General features: G+C 48.2%; 1 protein-coding gene across 2 annotated transcripts in view; it reads left to right on the top strand.

The window, feature by feature from the left end:
• MAP4K1 (mitogen-activated protein kinase kinase kinase kinase 1) overlaps positions 1–19,231 on the top strand; it is a 90,671-nt gene that overhangs the window by 45,111 nt on the left and 26,329 nt on the right. Inside the window, exons 11-21 of one of the 2 annotated variants that reach the window (XM_082231027.1) lie at positions 1,695–1,776; positions 3,291–3,410; positions 4,292–4,373; positions 4,558–4,616; positions 5,863–5,927; positions 7,917–7,961; positions 8,981–9,004; positions 9,665–9,707; positions 12,235–12,403; positions 15,935–16,011; positions 18,924–19,008. In XM_082231027.1, the coding sequence (XP_082087153.1) occupies positions 1,695–1,776; positions 3,291–3,410; positions 4,292–4,373; positions 4,558–4,616; positions 5,863–5,927; positions 7,917–7,961; positions 8,981–9,004; positions 9,665–9,707; positions 12,235–12,403; positions 15,935–16,011; positions 18,924–19,008 (851 nt within the window). The remainder of the gene's footprint in view (positions 1–1,694; positions 1,777–3,290; positions 3,411–4,291; positions 4,374–4,557; positions 4,617–5,862; positions 5,928–7,916; positions 7,962–8,980; positions 9,005–9,664; positions 9,708–12,234; positions 12,404–15,934; positions 16,012–18,923; positions 19,009–19,231) is intronic. The other variant, XM_082231028.1, reaches the window with a different exon arrangement.

The raw sequence follows: 19,231 nt of genomic DNA, 5'->3' as shown, positions 1-19,231 counted from the left end.
GTCTTGGTTTTTGGGGGGTGTTTCTTTTTGGGGGGTGTTTCTTCTTCCCCCAAAAACCAAGACACAGAAGAAAACAATGGCATGGCCCTCCTTCCTTATATCAAGGGCACTACAGACAAAATCAGCAAAATCCTCCATAAACACAATATCAAAACAGCCTTCTGCACCAACCAAAAAATAGCCAATATCCTCAGAAACCCAAAAGACAAAATCCAGCTGGAAAACCAAGGGGTCTATGAAATACCCTGCAAAGTCTGCCCAGCCACGTACATTGGACAAACAAACAGACGAATAAATGCACGTATCGCAGAACACAAGAATGCCGTCAAAAAAGAAGAAAAAACTTCCTCTCTTTTCCAACACATGAAAGAAACAGGACACGAAATTAATTTTGCAGATTCCAAATTGCTCTTTAACATGGAACATCACCACAAGAGAATAATCATGGAAGCCATCGAGATAGAGAAACACCCTCACAACATGAACAAGCGTGACGACACGTCCCGCCTGCCAGACATCTGGAAATTAGCCCTCCCCACAAAAACCGACACCAGAACCAGAGGCACACAGAACGCCGTCACCAATCAACCACACCAGACCCAAACCCAGACCCTCTCCACAGACATATTACAGACTCCATCCAGTAGCCAAACTATAGTGGCACCTCCGGATGCTGCACCCCCCTGCAATCCCTACACAGATCTGGCTGACACAAGGCACAAAACCACAGCTCGCCCCTATACACGAAGCCAAGCCAGAGCACAACTAAATGCAGCACAGCCATCTTCTCAGAAAAACTCTTCACAAGCTCAAGAGGTCAAGACACGAAAGCTTTAGCAACTAATCTACACTTAATGACCCACCCAGTGGTATTCAGAATATCACTCATGAAATCACCCAAGATATCCCTCAAGTAATTAAGGAACAAAAGAAGAAAAGGCACCAACACATGCTTTAGCAACTAATCTACACTTAATGACCCACCCAGTGGTATTCAGAATATCACTCATGAAATCACTCAAGATATCCCTCAAGTAATTAAGGAACAAAAGAAGAAGAGGCACACTAATCTAGGAACTTCCTCTCTGCCCAGAACGTTGGAGGCTATACACCACACCCCTCAACAGTATTTATAGGAACTCAAACACCAGATTCTGCTCTGTTCCAGTAACAAGAAGCCGAAAGCACCAGCCTGAAGATGACGAGTGAGACCTCGTCGAAACGTCGCACAGACACCCCGACTCTTACACGGGAAGACACCCGAAGACACCAAAACCTGCATTCCTGTACCCGTGAAAATCTACGAAAGCATATATATATATATATATATATATATATATATATATATATATAGAAGGCGATTGGGCCGGATCGGCCCCTGGGCCTTAGTTTGCCTACCCATGCTTTACATGGCGCTGAAAAGAAAGCAAGGAAGATGCTAGGCAGACCTTCTCATCAGAGAGCTATAATTCCCAGTGTTCCCTTTGATTGATTATCCAACCATTCTGGGAACTGTAGCTCTCTTGAGGGGAATAGGGAATCCATAAGAACTCTCAGCGCTCTTAACAAACTACACTTCCCAGAATTCTTTGCAGGAAGTGGTATGACATTGCTTTAAATGCATAAATAGGGGACGTGAGTCGGAGCTTACAGCCATAAACCCTCCTTGACCATGGGTGCTCCTGTCCCCACAGGAGTCAGGCCTTTCACCACTTTGTCAAGGTGACGCTGACCAAGAACCCGAAGAAGCGGCCCACTGCCTCCAAGATGCTGACCGTAAGTATCCCAGTCGCCTCCCCTCCCTTCTCCGCTTATGAGTCCCAGGGAGGGCTGGGCTTTGTAATCAGTTTCCCACTAAAACATCACATCCGAGGTGGCTTAAAAGCCTTCCAAATGCGCATGGGGGGCGCACTGCTATATAACCACACCAGGCACAGTCTTCGTTTCAAGTTTCTCTTGTGTTGTAAACAAAAATTGCCCTTTCCCCTTATGGGGTATCCAAGAGCCCATATGATGATGATAATAATAATAATTTTTATTTATACCCCGCCCTCCCCAGCCAAGGCCGGGCTCAGAGCGGCTTACAAGCAATAATAAAAACAAGTTGAATGATTACAACTTAAAAACAAAATTAAAATACAGTGGTGCCTCGCAAGGCGAAAAGAATCCGTTCTGTGATTCTCTTCGTCTAGCGGTTTTTTCGTCTTGCGAAGCAAGCCCATTGACGGATTAGCGGATTAGCGCTATTAGCGGCTTTTAGCGGCTTATCTGCTGATCGGATCGGCTGATAAGCGGCTTAGCGGCTTAGAAAAAGGGGGGAAGGGAAAAAAAACAGCAGGAACTCGCAAGACATTGTCGTCTTGCAAAGCAAGCCCATAGGAAATTTGTTTTGCGAAGCACCTCCAAAACGGAAAACTCTTTCGTCTAGCGAGTTTTCCATCTTGTGAGGCATTCGTCTTGTGGGGCACCACTGTACAACATTAAAATATAGAGTCCTTACATAGGTTCCCTATTGGTAGGAGAGAATAACAGAGGCCAACCAGAGAATATTGAGAAGCAAAGCAGCTTGTAAGCCTGATCTTTATTGATCTGTTGCAACAGGGTGCTCCCCTCACACGCAGGAGAAAGGAGGAACCCAGAAACATGGCATGCAAGGCCTTATAAAGGCTTTTGAAATTGCCACCCTGTAGATCAAGACCACCCCCAGAAACATCATACATACATCACAGAAGGGGTGTAACCTAAGACTACCCCTCAGATACATCACACAAAAGGCGGTCTAAAACATAAATTTGAATATTGTTTTTCTCCTGTTGTTGTTTATCTGCTGTCTGGCAGGTTACTTGATTGGATTTCCTGTGGAGCCTGGCCAGTCTTTTGTAATGATAAATACTTAGTTCCTGGGCCAGGTCACAGGCTCACACCCTATTCAAACACAGACATACCCTTAAGACAGGATTTGTGAAGGAAAAGACAATGGGGAGGTTTCCCACTTTGACCTTGTAGAGAAAACATTTGGTCAGTTTGGGAATCAAAATGGCTTCAGGTCGGTCTTCCTGTGCTGATCTATGTACGTGTGGTTATGAACATTGGCATATATTTAAGACCTCAAAATTCCTATCACACTTGCACTGCGGAAGAGGCAAGCTGTACTTTGCGACACCTAAGCGGCTTGCCTCTTTGGCATAATGTCGGAAGCTGTAAATATGGCTATCTCCCTCTCCACCTGCCGTGGCTCTGTCCCTAGGATGGATTCCAGCTATCTCCAACTGACCCCTTCCTTTCACCAGCACCAGCTAGTTTCCCAGGAAAGGCTCAGCCGCAGCCTGACCCTTGAGCTCCTGGAGAAACTGCGCAACCCTGACAAACTTTCCAGCTGCAGAGGCGAGCCAGATGAAGAGGAACAAGAGGTGAGAGCGGATGGGATGAGGCTGGAGAAGGGCAAAGAAATGAACAATGTGGGGTTGCACTTACTCCTCTGTTTTCCCTTTTTTGTGGTGCCCAAAGCCTCTTCTGCTGTGCCCATGACGAGACCCCTGTTTTCCCCACATGTATATTGCAGTTTCACTATAAAGCCAATTGACACCGGTCTGTATTATGGACGCAACAAACAACTGAGGGTTTCCGTTCTGAAGCGAAACATCTCTATTTGCAACTGCGGAAAAGCGTCCTAAAAGCAAACTGGTTTTCTGAACAATGTGTTGTGCGGTTAAGCCACTTAATGCAGGAAGAATGAACTGTGCGCAATAGTCAGTTGCGCAATAGCAAGCCAGCCAGCATTGAGATGGGGAACAAAGATGGGCTGGCAAAGGGCAATATCTCCCAAGGCCAAAAATGACCCCCGCTCTTGGGGTTATAAAGCAAAAAACACACACTAACAACCTGTTATGTACTGAGTTGAATAGGATCCAAACTGCAGCAGTCTGATTGGTCCTAGAACAATAGGATCCAAAATGCAGCAGTCTGATTGGTCCTAGAACAATAGGATTCAGAATGCAGCAGTCTGATTGGTCCTAGAACAATGCAGCAGTATGATTGGTTGGCAGGAACCACCCAATCCTGCTCCAGATAGAAGTGAATCCACAACCTGATTGGCTTACAGTAGAATTCCGGAATTAGCCACTCATGTGCAGCCCATTGTGTAAATAATGTATATAAAGCAGATACTGTGAGGGGACTTTCATTCATTCCTCCTCACCACTATGAGCTGAATAAAGAGCATGAAATCACTTTGCGACTCTGAGTATATTTCACAACCCCTCCTCAATACAATCTGTTTTCTCGACCACAGACACCCCCACCTCCAGTGCCCCGAAGAATTCGCTCCAGCCAACGGCAAGGCGTGACCTCACCGGGATGCACCAACTCCAGGGGTATGTCTGCCCCATTGCGCTCCTCACAGGGGCCCCCTTGCTTCTCTCCTTGCCCCTTGCACGCTGGGCTTGCATCCCCCTCTCCTCTCCAGAGGGCCCTCCTGCAAGCTCTGCCCCACTTTCTGTCTCCACCCACCACGGAGTGACCCTTCTCAATAACTTCCTTCTTCTCATCTCATTGCAGCCCATGATTGCAGCCCCACGCTCAGGAACAGGCAGAGTCCAGAGTCCCCGAACTTCACGGTACCTCTTCACCCCTCCCTCCCTGTTCCAATTGATACACAGCTATTGTCCCCTTTGCCCCTCCAAAAGAAAGAAACGGTTCCTTTATTTCAGGCATAGGCAAACTCGGCCCTCCAGCTGTTTTGGGACTACAACTCCCATCATCCCTGACCACTGGTCCTGTTAGCTAGGGATGATGGGAGTTGTAGTCCCAAAACATCTGGAGGGCCGAGTTTGCCTATGCCTGCTTTATTTAACCGCTTCGTATTTTTCCCCATAACGCTGGTACCAGAGGGTCACCGGATTTATCTTTCTGGGGCTGGGCTTACACCGGGGAACTCATCGCCCCTGGCTGGCCACATTTGTTAGGTCTGATCTGTGAAAACCCCCTTCGAAGTGCCGTTCGAAGTGCCAGCGCTTTGAAAGCGGCTTCCCGTGACCCAACGGTGAGTCTTCTGCAAACACCTTCCAAGCACTATTTGGGAGAGCGCTCTGAAAAGGAGCTTCTGAACTCCTGACATAAACAGCAGTGGTTGAGCTTTGCAAAACGCCTCTGGAAATAAGTGCTGTCTTGCAGGAAGCACTGTGGTCTAAACCATGAAGCCTCTTGGGCTTGCCGATCTGAAGGTCGGTGGTTCGAATCCCCGCGATGGGGTGAGCTCCCGTTGCTCGGTCCCAGCTCCTGCCAACCTAGCAGTTCGAAAGCACGCCAGTGCAAGTAGATAAATAGGTACCGCTGCAGCGGGAAGGTAGACGGCGTTTCCATGCGCTACTCTGGTTTCCGTCATGGTGCTCCATTTCTCCAGAAGCAGTTTAGTCATGCTGGCCATGTGTCCCTGAAAGCTGTCTGTGGACAAACGCCGGCTCCCTCGGCCTGAAAGCGAGATGAGTGCCACAACCCCATAGTCGCCTTAACCATCCAAGGCAGCTTTTATCTATAGGCCCGTTTCAGAGGAGCCAGGTTTTCACCTGTCACTCTAAATAGGATGTCAGGTGTGGGAGCAGGTGGGCTTCTACTGCGTCTGTGTGACCACTCTAAAGAAATGCTATGCTCTTAGTCCATTTCCTAATAATAATAATAATAATAATAATAATAATAATAATAATAATAATAATAATAATATGCTGCCCATCTGATCGGGTTGCCCAAGTCACTGTGGGCAGCTTCCAACAAAATATTGAAACATCAAGACTGCTGCCACCCCTGCCACCATCGTGGACCCTCCTTTGAAGACCAGTTCCTCCAGTCTTTGCTTTCTGCTTGCAGGAAATCTCTGCGGATTCTGGATATGGTACTGGCAGCCACCTCTATGGTGCTTCATTTTCCAGCAGGTAAGGGTGCTACTTTTATATGCCTGTGGTCTTTGTCCATGGAGTTTTCTTGGCAGGGATACTGGAGTGGCTTGCCGGTTCCTGCTCCAGGTGGATCACGTTTGGTCAAAACTCTCCACTATGACCTGTCCATCTTGGGTGGCCCTGCACGGCATAGCTCATAGCTTCTCCGAGTTATTCTCTGAGTTATTCAAGCCCCTTCGCCACAGCAAGGCAGTGATCCATGAAAGGGGGGGGGCTTCTTGAAGCTACTAGCATGAGTTTGACCAAACTGCGGGAGGCAGTGGAAGACAGGAGTGCCTGGCGTGCTCTGGTCCAGGGGGTCACAAAGAGTCGGACACGACTAAACGACTAAACAACAACAACAAGGGTGCTACTGCAATTATTATTATTACCATTGCTTTATGAATTGCCTTCTAAACCACCGTCTCAAGGTGATTTCCACCTAAAAATAATTTAGAATGTAGCCTTACTGGAGTTCACCGATTGGGTCTGCGTTGCTCCGGGACAGGAGAAAGGAAGTCAAATGACACCGAGGTTGGTTCAAAGAAAGAGTTTATTCCGCTCTCCGGATAGCAGAAGGCACTTGCGTGATCAAGTCCACAGCAAGTCCAAAGAAATGAGAAGTTTCATGCAGTATATATATCCTCCAGGCACCCTCTCCCCCTCCCCCAGCCCCATCAGCTTGTACACGCAGGTTGACATCACAGATGTTCCTGCTCCGGCATTCTTAACCATAAAAGGGATTTCCTTCCTGCACTCCTGACCATAATAGGATCTTCCTCTTCCTACTCTTATCTTGGAGGAAGAGGTCATCATCTCCAGGAACACGCTTCTGGCGCTTCTCCCGGACTCCGGTCTGTGCGTCCTTTGTGGTCAGGACATAAGATAAGGCACTGACGTCTGCTCTGTTCCCCTAGACCAGAGGGTCATCCCTTGCCGTGACTGATAAGGCAGAGAGTTTGTTTATACAGCTGTGTCCTTGTTATGCATTTGCTCAAAAGCTCAAGTTTTATTCATTTTAGAGTGGTTTCTTAGAATCGTGGAATCATAGAGTTGGAAGAGACCACAAGGGCCATCGAGTCCAACCCCCTGCCAAGCAGGAAACACCATCAGAGCACTCCTGACATATGGTTGTCAGGCCTCTGCTTAAAGACCTCCAAAGAAGGAGACTCCACCACACTCCTTGGCAGCAAATTCCACTGTCGAACAGCTCTTACTGTCAGGAAGTTCTTCCTAATGTTTAGGTGGAATCTTCTTTCTTGTAGTTTGGATCCATTGCTCCGTGTCCGCTTCTCTGGAGCAGCAGAAAACAACTTTTCTCCCTCCTCTATGTGGCATCCTTTTATATATTTGAACATGGCTATCATATCACCCCTTATCCTCCTCTTCTCCAGGCTAAACATGCCCAGCTCCCTTAGCCGTTCCTCATAAGGCATCGTTTCCAGGCCTTTGACCATTTTGGTTGCCCTCCTCTGGACATGTTCCAGTTTGTCAGTGTCCTTCTTGAATTGTGGTGCCCAGAACTGGACACAGTACTCCAGGTGAGGTCTGACCAGAGCAGAATACAGTGGCACTATTACTTCCCTTGATCTAGATGCTATACTCCTATTGATGCAGCCCAGAATTGCATTGGCTTTTTTAGCTGCCGTGTCACACTGTTGGCTCATGTCAAGTTTGTGGTCAACCAAGACTCCTAGATCCAGGAGAAAGAAGAAGGGGGGGGGTTAAGTTCAGTTTTAAACTGACTGTACAGAGACCCATTCCTTCAAGAGCAGCTAAAAATGCGAAAAAAGCAAATACATTTAAAAACGAGGCTGAGACCCTGACACTCGTGACCTAGACCCTCTTATCCAGCTGGATCACTGCCTTGCCGTGGCGAAGGGGCTTGAATAACTCAGAGAAGCTATGAGCTATGCCGTGCAGGGCCACCACGCTCTAGCCAGGCACATTCTACAGCCTTATATCTTGCTTCCCTTTCCTTTATAGGGAGGATTCGGCAGACTCAGACCATGATTACGACGACGTAGATGTGTAAGTGGCAGAGTCCCTCTGTCTCCCTTTGAGGGTACAACCGGTTTTGGAGTTATACTACAAAGCGTTCGGAGGACGTCGAGTTGGCAAAAGTTCCAGTAGGGTTTAGGAACCAGGGGGTTGAGGCAAATGCTGCCCCAAAGGGTTGGATAGATGAGCTCCAAGCATTGCTTTAACCTATCGTTAGCAAAACCCTTAACCCAGGGGTCAGCAAACTTTTCAGCAGGGAGCGGTCCACTGTCCCTCAGACCTTGTGGGGAGCCGGACTATATTTTTTTTTGGGGGGGGGGGTGGAGAATGAATTCCTATGCCCCACAAATAACCCAGAGATGCATTTTAAATAAAAGCACACATTCTACTCATGTAAAACGGCCTCGGTCCTGTATACCTGAAGGAGCGTCTCCACCCCCATCGTGCAGCCCGGACACTGAGGTCCAGCTCCGAGGGCCTTCTGGCGGTTCCCTCATTGCGAGTAGTGAGGTTACAGGGAACCAGGCAGAGGGCCTTCTCGGTGGTGGCACCCGCCCTGTGGAACGCCCTCCCACCAGATGTGAAGGAAATAAGCAGCTATCTTATCTTTAAAAGACATCTGAAGGCAGCCCTGTTTAGGGAGGTTTTTAATATTTAATGCTGTATTGTTTTTAACGCTCGATTGGGAGCCGCCCAGAGTGGCTGGGGAAACTCAGCCAGATGGGCAGGGTATAAATAATAAATTATTATTATTATTATTATTATTATTATTATTATTATTAAAACACCAGGCAGGCCCCACAAATAACCCAGAGATGCATTTTAAATAAAAGGACACATTATACTCATGTGAAAACACACTGATTCCCAGACTGTCCACTGGCTGGATTGAGAAGGCGATTGGGCTGGATCCGGCCCCCAGGCCTTAGTTTGTCTACCCATGCCTTAACAAAGTACCCCTTTGTTACTGTTGCTCTCCCAAGCCGCCTTCTAACTCTTCTCTCTGTTTTCCTTCCTTTTGGGGGCACCTCTTAATGTTGGTCTTCCAGACCCAGCAGATACGATGCAAGCAGGTAATTCATTCCCCCAATGCATTTTAAAGTACAGAAGTACAGGGTGGGCATTGGCGGGATTGCTACGATGCCATAAAATATTTGTGACTTACAGTTTGGAGGAAAAGGGAGCACTAGCTTCAGCTGTGAGCCGTTTGGCTGCTTTCTTCTTGGAGATGAGCCTGCCTTGGCTTCTCACATTTCATGGCAGTGATGGATCTTGCTAGCAGAACTTTGACTGGGTTGGAGGGGAATAAAAGCAGGCGGCAGAATCTCAACCCCACCCCACCCTTGAAATGGACCCTTCCTTCTTTTTTGTGTGTGTAAATTTTATTAAGTTTTCTGTATTCCAATTTAAAATACGGTGGTACCTCGGGTCGCAAACAGGATCCGTTCCAGAGCTCCGTTCGGATCCTGAGGTGTGCATATCCACATTTCTGAAGAAATGTGCATGCACATGAAAGAGCTCATACCAATAACTAACTTAGTTGGTCTCTAAGGTGCTACTGGAAGGATTTTTTAAAAATTTAATTTTATTTATTTTGTTTTGTTTTGACTACGGCAGACCAACACGGCTACTTACCTGTAAAAAGGACTCTGTTTTTGTTTTGTTTTGGGGGAATAGTACTTTTAAACTCCCCCTCCATTCATTATAAATTATTATTTCCTTTTGCCTTTCAGTGACATCTCAGCTGTCCATCTCCCACCTCCACTGCCCCCCAAGGTAAGTCACAGGACTAAGCCAAAGGAGCGATCCTTTTTCCTTTCTTGCACCTGTTAAGCCAAATCCAGCACAGAGCTCTATTCTGAGAAGGAAGTGGGGCAGTGATAGATCAAGACAATGTGCCCCCCCCCAAGAATTTGCTTCTACCCAGTGCCACTCCTTGGAAGAAAACCAAAAGCCCAGTTGACATACGCAAACACAGGGTCGTCTTAAGCATAGCCGGCGCTATGGTGCAAAGATCCCTCCGGTGACCCACGCCCTCTTTCCCAGAGTTGTCGACCTTTTCCCAAGCCTCTGCGGGGATCGCGCTCCTCCCACAGAGGCTTGGGAGGTAAGCTGCACATCCGCCAGCCATATAGTACGTTTCCGAGCACAATTCAAAGTGTTGGTTCTGACCTTTAAAGCCCTAAACGGCCTCGGTCCAGTATACCTGAAGGAGCGTCTCCACCCCCATCGCTCTGCCCAGACACTGAGGTCCAGCGCCGAGGGCCTTCTGGCGGTTCCCTCACTGCGAGAAGTGAAGTTCCAGGGAACCAGGCAGAGGGCCTTTTCGGTGGTGGCACCCACCCTGTGGAACACCCTCCCAGTGGATGTCAATGCAATAAACAACTATTTTACTTCTAAAAGACAACTGAAGGAGGAGGGCAACCAAAATGGTCAAAGGCCTGGAAACGATGCCTTATGAGGAACGGCTAAGGGAGCTGGGCATGTTTAGCCTGGAGAAGAGGAGGTTAAGGGGTGATATGATAGCCATGTTCAAATACAGTGGTACCTCGCAAGACGAACGCCTCGCAAGACGGAAAACCCGCTAGACGAAAGGGTTTTCCGTTTTGGAGGCGCTTCGCAAGACAAATTTCCCTATGGGCTTGCTTCGCAAGACGACAGCCCATAGGGAAATATCCGGGACAGCGGGGAAGCGCAGCGCGTCTTCCCCACTGTCCTCGGACCTCCTCCGAAGCCGGGCGGTGGGGCGGGAACGCCTCCTCCCGCCGCCGCCGGGCTTCGGAACGATGCTCCGAAGCCGGGCGGCGGGGCAGCAACACCTTCTGAAGGCGGGCGGGGGGCGAAAGTCTTTGTCCCCCCTGCCTGCCTTCCCAGGGGCTTTTAAATCGCCCCGGACAGCGGAGAAGTCCTCCGCTGTCCCGGGGCAATTTTAAAATGCCGCCCGCCAGCATTTTAAGATCGCCCGGACAGCGGAGAAGTCCTCCGCTGTCCCGGGGTTTTTTAAAATGCTGGGGGTGGGAAGAAAAGCCCTTGTCCCCCCCCCCCCAGTCTTCAGAAGAGGTCCGGGGACAGACTGTCCCCGGACCTGGTCTGAAGGCGGTTTCCCTAGGAACGCATTAATTGATTTTCAATGCATTCCTATGGGAAACCGTGCATTGCAAGACGAAAAACTCGCAAGACGAAGAGACTTGCGGAACGAATTAATTTCGTCTTGCGAGGCACCACTGTATATAAAAGGAAGTCACATAGAGGAGGGAGAAAGGTTGTTTTCTGCTGCTCCAGAGAAGTGGACACGGAGCAATGGATCCGAACTACAAGAAAGAAGATTCCACCTAAACATTAGGAAGAACTTCCTGACAGTAAGAGCTGTTTGACAGTGGAATTTGCTGCCAAGGAGTGTGGTGGAGTCTCCTACTTTGGAGGTCTTTAAGCAGAGGCTTGACAACCATATGTCAGCAGTGCTCTGATGGTGTTTCCTGCTTGGCAGGGGGTTGGACTCGATGGCCCTTGTGGTCTCTTCCAACTCTATGATTCTATGATTCTATGAAGGCAGCCCTATCTAGGGAAGTTTTTAATGTCTTACATTGTATTGTTTTTAATATTCGGCTGAAAGCTGCCCAGAGTGGCTGGGGAAACCCAGCCAAATGGGTGGGGTATAAATAATAATAATAAATTATTATTGCCATCCAGAGGCTATTGCCATCCAGAGAGATCCTTCCATTCAAAAGCTCCTCTTCTCCCTCTTGGGGTGAGCAGTGGCTTGGCTGGCTGAGAGACGCATGGTTTATGTGGGGAAAGAAGGAAGGCGCTGTTACGATATGGAAGCAATGCGGCCGCGAGCTGCAGCTAGCTTGGAAGCAAAACATGATGGGAATGTTGGGACTGTTCCGTGGGAAACAGAGGGACAGTCTATTCACAGTGCGAAGCACCGGAATTAGCTCAGAGTGTAATATGAGCTGTACAGGAAGTACAGGAGGAGTTTTTCTCTCGGCTGTTGGAGTTTGAAGAGAGCAGACGTGTTTTCTGTAACGCTGCAAAGACAGAAATAAAGACATGTAAATACATTTCTGTCTATCTCTTTCCCCTGCCTGGGGGGGGCAGGAAAGAGGGGGTGTGTCCTTCTCACGCTGAGAAGGATCGCTGATCGCGACCTAGCCTGTATCCTGCTGGGAATGCAGACAGGGAGGTCAACCGGAGATCAAGCCGGGTGCCTGGAGAATGGCCAGTTTCTCCTGATAAAGGCTTGATTCCCAACAGGCGCATGGAGATTAGCTGCCCTCTGCCCTCTCTCCCCCCTCTGCAGCCCAAGCTCCGGGTCTCGCCGGACGAGACGGCGGTGGAACGATCCACGCCAAGGGGCTCCCTCAAGCCCATACTCCGCGGACGGTGCTCCAGTGGGCCTGTGACGGGACGGGCTCCTCACCAGGCTATTCCAGTCGGGGCCCAGGCCTCCCACCTCAGCACCAGATCAGGTACAAGCTCCCCAAGGAAATGCAGGAAAGAAACAGGAGCCCAAACATTTGGGCATGGAATCCATTATCGTTGTTGTTGTTGTTGTTGTTATTTGTAGACTGCCCTTCATCCATAGCTCTCAGGGCAGTTCACAAGTAAAGATACAAGATAACCCCCCTCCCCACAAAATTTATAATTCCTGAAGGACCAGGTGCGCAGCCTGGGAGTCATTTTGGACTCACATCTGTCCATGGAGGCGCAGGTCAATTCTGTGTCCAGGACAGCTGTTTATCAGCTCCATCTGGTACGCAGGCTGAGACCCTATCTGCCAGCAGACTGTCTCACCAGAGTGGTGCATGCTCTGGTTATCTCCCGCTTGGATTACTGCAATGAGCTCTATGTGGAGCTACCTTTGAAAGTGACCCAGAAACTACAACTAATCCAGAATGCGGCAGTTAGACTGGTGACTGGGAGCGGCTGCCAAGATCATATAATACCGGTCTTGAAAAACCTACATTGGCTCCCAGTACGTTTCCGAGCACAATTCAAAGTGTTGGTGCTGACCTTTAAAGCCCTAAAAGGCCTTGGTCCTGTATACCTGAAGGAGCGTCTCCACCCCCATCGTTCTTCCCGGACACTGAGGTCCAGCGCTGAGGGCCTTCTGGCAGCTCCCTCCCTGCGAGAAGCCAAGTTACAGGGAACCAGGCAGAGGGCCTTCTCGGTAGTGGCACCCGCCCTGTGGAACGCCCTCCCACCAGATGCCAAAGAGAACAACAACTACCAGACTTTTAGAAGACATCTGAAGGCAGCCCTGTTTAGGGAAGCTTTGAATGTTTAATAGGTTATTGTATTTTAATATTTTGTTGGAAGCCGCCCAGAGTGGCTGGGGAAGCCCAGCCAGATGGGGGGGGGGTATAAATAATAAATTGTATTATTATTATTATTATAAAAATAAGAATGAAAACAAACCAATCATCTCCACTCCCACAAACACAATTTAAAAGGGCGTTGGATGTTAATCAGCCAAAGTCCTGGCTGAAGAGGAGTGTTTCCGCCTGGCACTCAAAGGTGTGTAATGAAGGCTATGGGATGCGGGTGGCGCTGTGGTCGAAACCACTGAGCCTCTTGGGCTTGCCAATCAGAAGGTTGGTGGTTCGAATCTGCACAATGGGGTGAGCTCCCGTTGCTCTGCCACAGCTCCTCCCTACCTAGCAGTTCGAAAGCATGCCAGTGCAAGTAGATAAATAGGTACCACTGTGGCGGGAAGGTAAACGACATTTTCATGCGCTCTGGCGGTGTCCCATTGCGCCAGAAGCTGTTTAGTCATCCTGGCCACATGACCCGGAAAGCTGTCTGTGGACAAACGCCGGCTCCCTCGGCCTGAAAGTGAGATGAGCGCCGCAACCCTGGACTTAACTGTCCAGATGTCCTTTTTACCTATAAGGAAGGCACCAGACGAGCCTTCCTGGGGAGAGTATTTTTCAAATGGGAATCACAATGCTTATATGAGCACAAAAGGGGAACACATTTTTTAAAAAAATTACCTTGGAGCTGAGAACCAGAAGACAGCAATGGACTTCAAAGACAACAGGCTCACACAATACACCACGAGGGAAAGTGTGTGTTTTTTCATTCAGGAGACCCCAAAAACGGATTGGATCAGGAGGGGAATAAATTTCTGTTCAGGTTTTAAGAGTTTTGTTTTTTTCTGATACAATGGTAAAAAGCGGCTTTACGTTGAGACATAAAAGCTTTTAGACCGGGGCTACTGACCCGATGCAAATTCTAAGATGGTGCAGGACCCAAAGGAAGTGTGGACAGGCCCCACTAACCTAAAACGTGAGGCAAAATAATATCCTCAAAGCCTTTGTTACAGAGCTACTTGTTCCGTTTTGGAGATCTGACCAGCAACTATGATTTAAATACATCAAGCATCAAAACAGATGTATTCCCTGATAGATCAAGAGAAAGCACAGTCAAACGAGGCAATGAATCCTCAATTGAGCCGTCTTCCACAGACGCAAAACCACAAATGACCTGGGATCATTTCACTACCTGCTTTGCAGTACAGAAACAGACCATTAGCTGAAATCTGAGAATAACAAAGGCTTCCTTTGGGGCAGGGAAGGGGTTTATCCTTTTTCATCAAGTCATCTGCTGGTTCGTGTTCACATATTTGATAGTTGTCATTCTAGGGGGTGAGTTTGATTCTATTGAAGGAAATCAAAGTGTACTGGTAGAACACATATTCGAGGCTAGAGTTATACAAAGACGATGGATGTGCAGTAACCTGAGCCCTCAAAAGAGCTACATGAATTGTATTATTTCCCCATGAAGCCTTTGGTATACGTGTCCACAAAGCAGTCCCAAACCATAATTTAGCTTAAGTATGTCACTAAAGGGACGCAGGTGGCCCTGTGGGTAAAACCACAGAGCCCTAGGGCTTGCCGATCAGAAGGTTGGCAGTTCGAATCCCCGCGACGGGGTGAGCTCCCGTTGCTCGGTCCCTGCTCCTGCCAACCTAGCAGTTCAAAAGCATCTCAAGTGCAAGTAGATAAATAGGTACCACTCCAGCGGGAATGTAAAAGGCGTTTTCATTCGCTGCTCTGGTACATCAGAAGCGGCTTAGTCATGCTGGCCACATGACCTGGAAGCTGTCTGCAGACAAACGCTAGCTCCCTCAGCCTATAGAGCGAGATGAGCGCCGCAACTCCAGAGTCGTCCACGACTGGTCTTACTTCTGAGTAGACATAGTTCAGATTGCAAGGCAGCAAGATGACCAAATATAATGATACGATATCAATATACACTCTTTATATAATATGAAATATATGAAATCACATAAACTTACGAATCTCTGAAAGTCACAAAATATGCACTCTTAACGGATTCTCTTGAAAATATAAAACCAAATAAACATAAGTCTCTGAAAGTCTTTGTAGACTATGCAAGTCTCTGAAAAAAGCAATGTATCCGATTCCTATCTGGGGAAAATAGGCTGTAAAGCTTTGTTTATGGCAACCAACACTGCCAAAGTTGTGAACAGTGATTCTGGATATACCCACTGTTTCGTGGAATTCTTCTTCAGCATAGCAGAAGGATACAGAAATGCTTCATAAACCCATGTATATGGTTAATGGAATTGTATAACAACAATTGCTATGGAGCAGTGGTCATATAGTTATGTAGTCAACACAGGGGTTAAATTGTTTGGTTAATAGTTCAGATTGCAGCAGACATTCTGCACCTCCCATCCTGTGACAAGCGGGGAAGACTCCCTCTTCCCGGACAAGTGTTACCTGAAGCAGCCACCTGGGGTCTTGCCAGTGGCGTAGCGTGGGTTGTCAGCACCAGGGGCAAGGCAAGTAATTTGCGCCCCCTAACCCGTGGATTTGCGCCCCCTAACCCTAACCCCCAGATGTTGCGCCCGGTGCGGCCGGCCCCCCCTGCACCCCCCACGCTACGCCACTGGGTCTTGCAATGGTACACTTGGCCGCTGCTGCTTTCGGAACCAGTGGGTCAGGGCTGATCCTCACCTTTCTCTCTTGCAGTTCCTGAACTGCGGCTGACTTCCCAGACCCACGGACCTCCCGTCCTTCCCCGCAAGGCAGAGAAGAAGCAGAAACCTGTGAGTGCCTTGATCATCCACACCTGTATTCCCCAAGTACCTGTCGCATATATTTCAATGACCCCAAAGTTTGAGAGTCAGTAGCACAGACGTAAAGATGTGGCGATCTGCCACGGAACAACCCCATTGAAGATTATAACTACCGTATTTTTTGCACCATAACACTCACTTTTTTCCTCCTAGAAAAAAGGGGAAATGTCTGTGCGTGTTATGGAGCGAATGCCTATGGGTGGCAGGGGGATCTGCTGCAGTCGTGAGCAGAGGATCCATGGTTCCCCTTCCTTCCCTCCTCCGTGGCTCGCTTTGAAACAGCAAAGCGGGAGAGGAGCCACTTACACAGGTGTAAGCGGCTCCTGTCTGGTTGGCTGCTTTAAACCGTGCTCTCTGTCCCTCTCTCCTCCCCACTCAGCTCGCTAAATAGCAGCAAAGCTTTTCAGCTCTCTAAGCCGGGGAGGAGGGAGAGAAGCAGAGCCTGCTTGTTTTAAAGGAGCAAAGCGGGAGAGGAGAGGAGCCTTCTCCCCTTATAGCCCTCTTCTTCATTATTAGCAGCATCCTTCTCCACACACCCCACGCGTGCTCCTTGTCCCTTGAGTGCTTTTCCTTCCCTCCCCACTTAAAACGTGGTTACAAAGCACGGATCCACATGGATCCTCAGGATTTTTGCATTGGGCTACCCCAAACTCACCGTCAGATCACATGTCTGTGGCCACAGCATGAACCACAAAAATCATACATCCACTGTTTCGTTTAGAATATATTTTTTCTTGTTTTCCTCCTCTAAAAACTACGTGCGTGTTATGGTCAGGTGCGTGTTATAGAGCGAAAAATACGGTATTTCTTCTTCTTTTTAAAATCATTTTTATTGATTTTCCAATAAAACCAGTCAATCAACATACAGTGGTACCTTGGGTTAAGAACTTAATTCGTTCTGGAGGTCCGTTCTTAACCTGAAACTGTTCTTAACCTGAAGCACCACTTTAGCTAATGGGGCCTCCCGCTGCTGCAGTACAATTTCTGTTCTCATCCTGAAGCAAAGTTCTTAACCTGAGGTAATATTTCTGGGTTAGCGGAGTCTGTAACCTGAAGCGTATGTAACCCGAGGTACCACTGTATCCACATCATAATCCAATTAAAAGCAATAAACTGAAACAAAAAACAAAAACACAACCAAGTTACAGTCCAAATGGTGAACTATTAATTTTTCCGTGCTCCCCATAGTCTGGACCTCTGAAGAATATATCCCAATATCTTCGTTCCTGCCTCGTCTCGTTGTTTTCATATTTTCCACATTCTGATCTTAATGCTTTAAAGTTCTCCATCCCTGGCTATGCGATTCTCAATCATGTCTAAGAAGATAACTTCTTCTTTGGCGATCACTCGTAGCCGAGTAAGATTGTCTTCCATAAACACGGTTTTAACAATGGGTTCGTAAGTGACTGTGGAGGCCACTGGCTCCAAAGACCGCCCCCCCCCACGGCAGTTCAAGCTTCAGGGGCCCCCAAATGTAGGTCCGCCACTGGTTGGAAGGGCACCAGGTTAGCAGAGATTGCTGTATAGAGTGAGACAAAAGAGGTTGGGGTTGGGCAGTTATGCCCCTGGTAGGAGTGGGGGACAGTGCATAGGATGGTTAGGGCTGGACTAGGCTTGAGTTCTCATACTGGGTGGCCTCCCGTTATGGATTGAGGTTGAATCCTGACGAGACAGAAGTACTGTTCTTGGGGGACAGGGGGCGGGCTGGTGTGGGGGACTCCCTGGTCCTGAAGGACCAGGTGCGCAGCCTGGGAGTCATTTTGGACTCGCAGCTGTCCATGGAGGCACAGGTCAATTTTGGTCCAGGGCAGCTGTCTACCAGCTCCACCTGGTACACAGGATGAGACCCTCCATGCCCACAAACTGTCTCGCCAGAGTGGTGCATGCTCTACTTATCTCCTGCTTGGACTACTGCAACGTGCTCTATGTGGGGCTACCTTTGAAAGTGACCCGGAAACTGCAATTAACCCAGAATGCGGCAGCTAGACTGGTGACTGGGAGCGGCCGCCGAGACCACATAACACCGATCTTGAAAGACCTACACTAGCTCCCAGTACGTTTCTGAGCACAATTCAAAGTGTTGGTGCTGACCTTTAAAGCCCTAAATGGCCTTGGTCCAGTATACCTGAAGGAGCGTCTCCACCCCCATCGTTCTTCCCAGACACTGAGGTCCAGCGCCGAGGGCCTTCTGGCAGTTCCCTCCCTGCGAGAAGCCAGGTTACAGGGAACCAGTCAGGAGGCCTTCTCGGTAGTGGTGCCCACCCTGTAGAAGACATCTGAAGGCAGCCCTGTTTAGGGAAGCTTTTAATGTTTGATGTATTTTAATATTTGGTTGGAAGCCACCCAGAGTTGCTGGGGAAGCACAGCCAGATGGGTGGGGTATAAATAATAAATTATTATTATTATTATTATTATTATTATTATTATTATTATTACTATTTCTAATGTACATTTTCATTTTTTTATACATATCATTTCCAACATCCATTTAACATAACTTCTTATCTTAGACAATATTTTAGACTTCCGTCAATCACCTCTGATGATTTTCCGTTCTTTATCATTTATTCTGCATTTCTGCATTTCTCTATTACCGTACTTTTAATTATTATTAACTAATAATTCTCCTCATAGTCTTCCTTGCAATAGTTCACATTGTCCTCCTTGCAGAACTTCTTGCAGTCCTACTGGCGTAATCTGTTCACTACAGTTGCTTTTCAAATAGTTCATATATTTGCTCCAGTCTTCTAAGAATCTCTGGTCCCGCAGGTTTCGAATCCTTCCTGTTAATTTATCTAATTCTGCATAGTCCATTAATTTCATCCGCCATTCTTCTTTCGTCGGTACCGTTATGGATAACTGTTGCCTCCTTCTCTCCCCAGGAGAGGGTGCTCTTCAAGAAGGTTTTTAACGAGTGCCCCTTACACGTCACCTCGGCTACTGTGTGGACCCACCCAAATAGCAACGGTAGGGCATGGAGGGGCGAGGTCTGTGTTGGGCCCATTTACTAGGCGGGGGGGGGGGACGGGGACAGGAAGGCTGAACCAAACTCAAGCAATCACGCCCATCTCGTAGAGTGACTTCACACCGGTCTCCTCACCAGTGCTCCACACTGGCTCCAAGGTTCTAGTCCTCACAGTTGTGCACTATACCATCACCCCACCTGCCCTCTCACACTTCCTTTTGTGCT

This window comes from Podarcis vaucheri (genome assembly GCF_965113315.1).
Source record: "Podarcis vaucheri genome assembly, chromosome: 7".
NCBI lineage: Eukaryota > Metazoa > Chordata > Lepidosauria > Squamata > Lacertidae > Podarcis > Podarcis vaucheri.
This window is presented reverse-complemented; position numbering and strand designations above follow the sequence as displayed.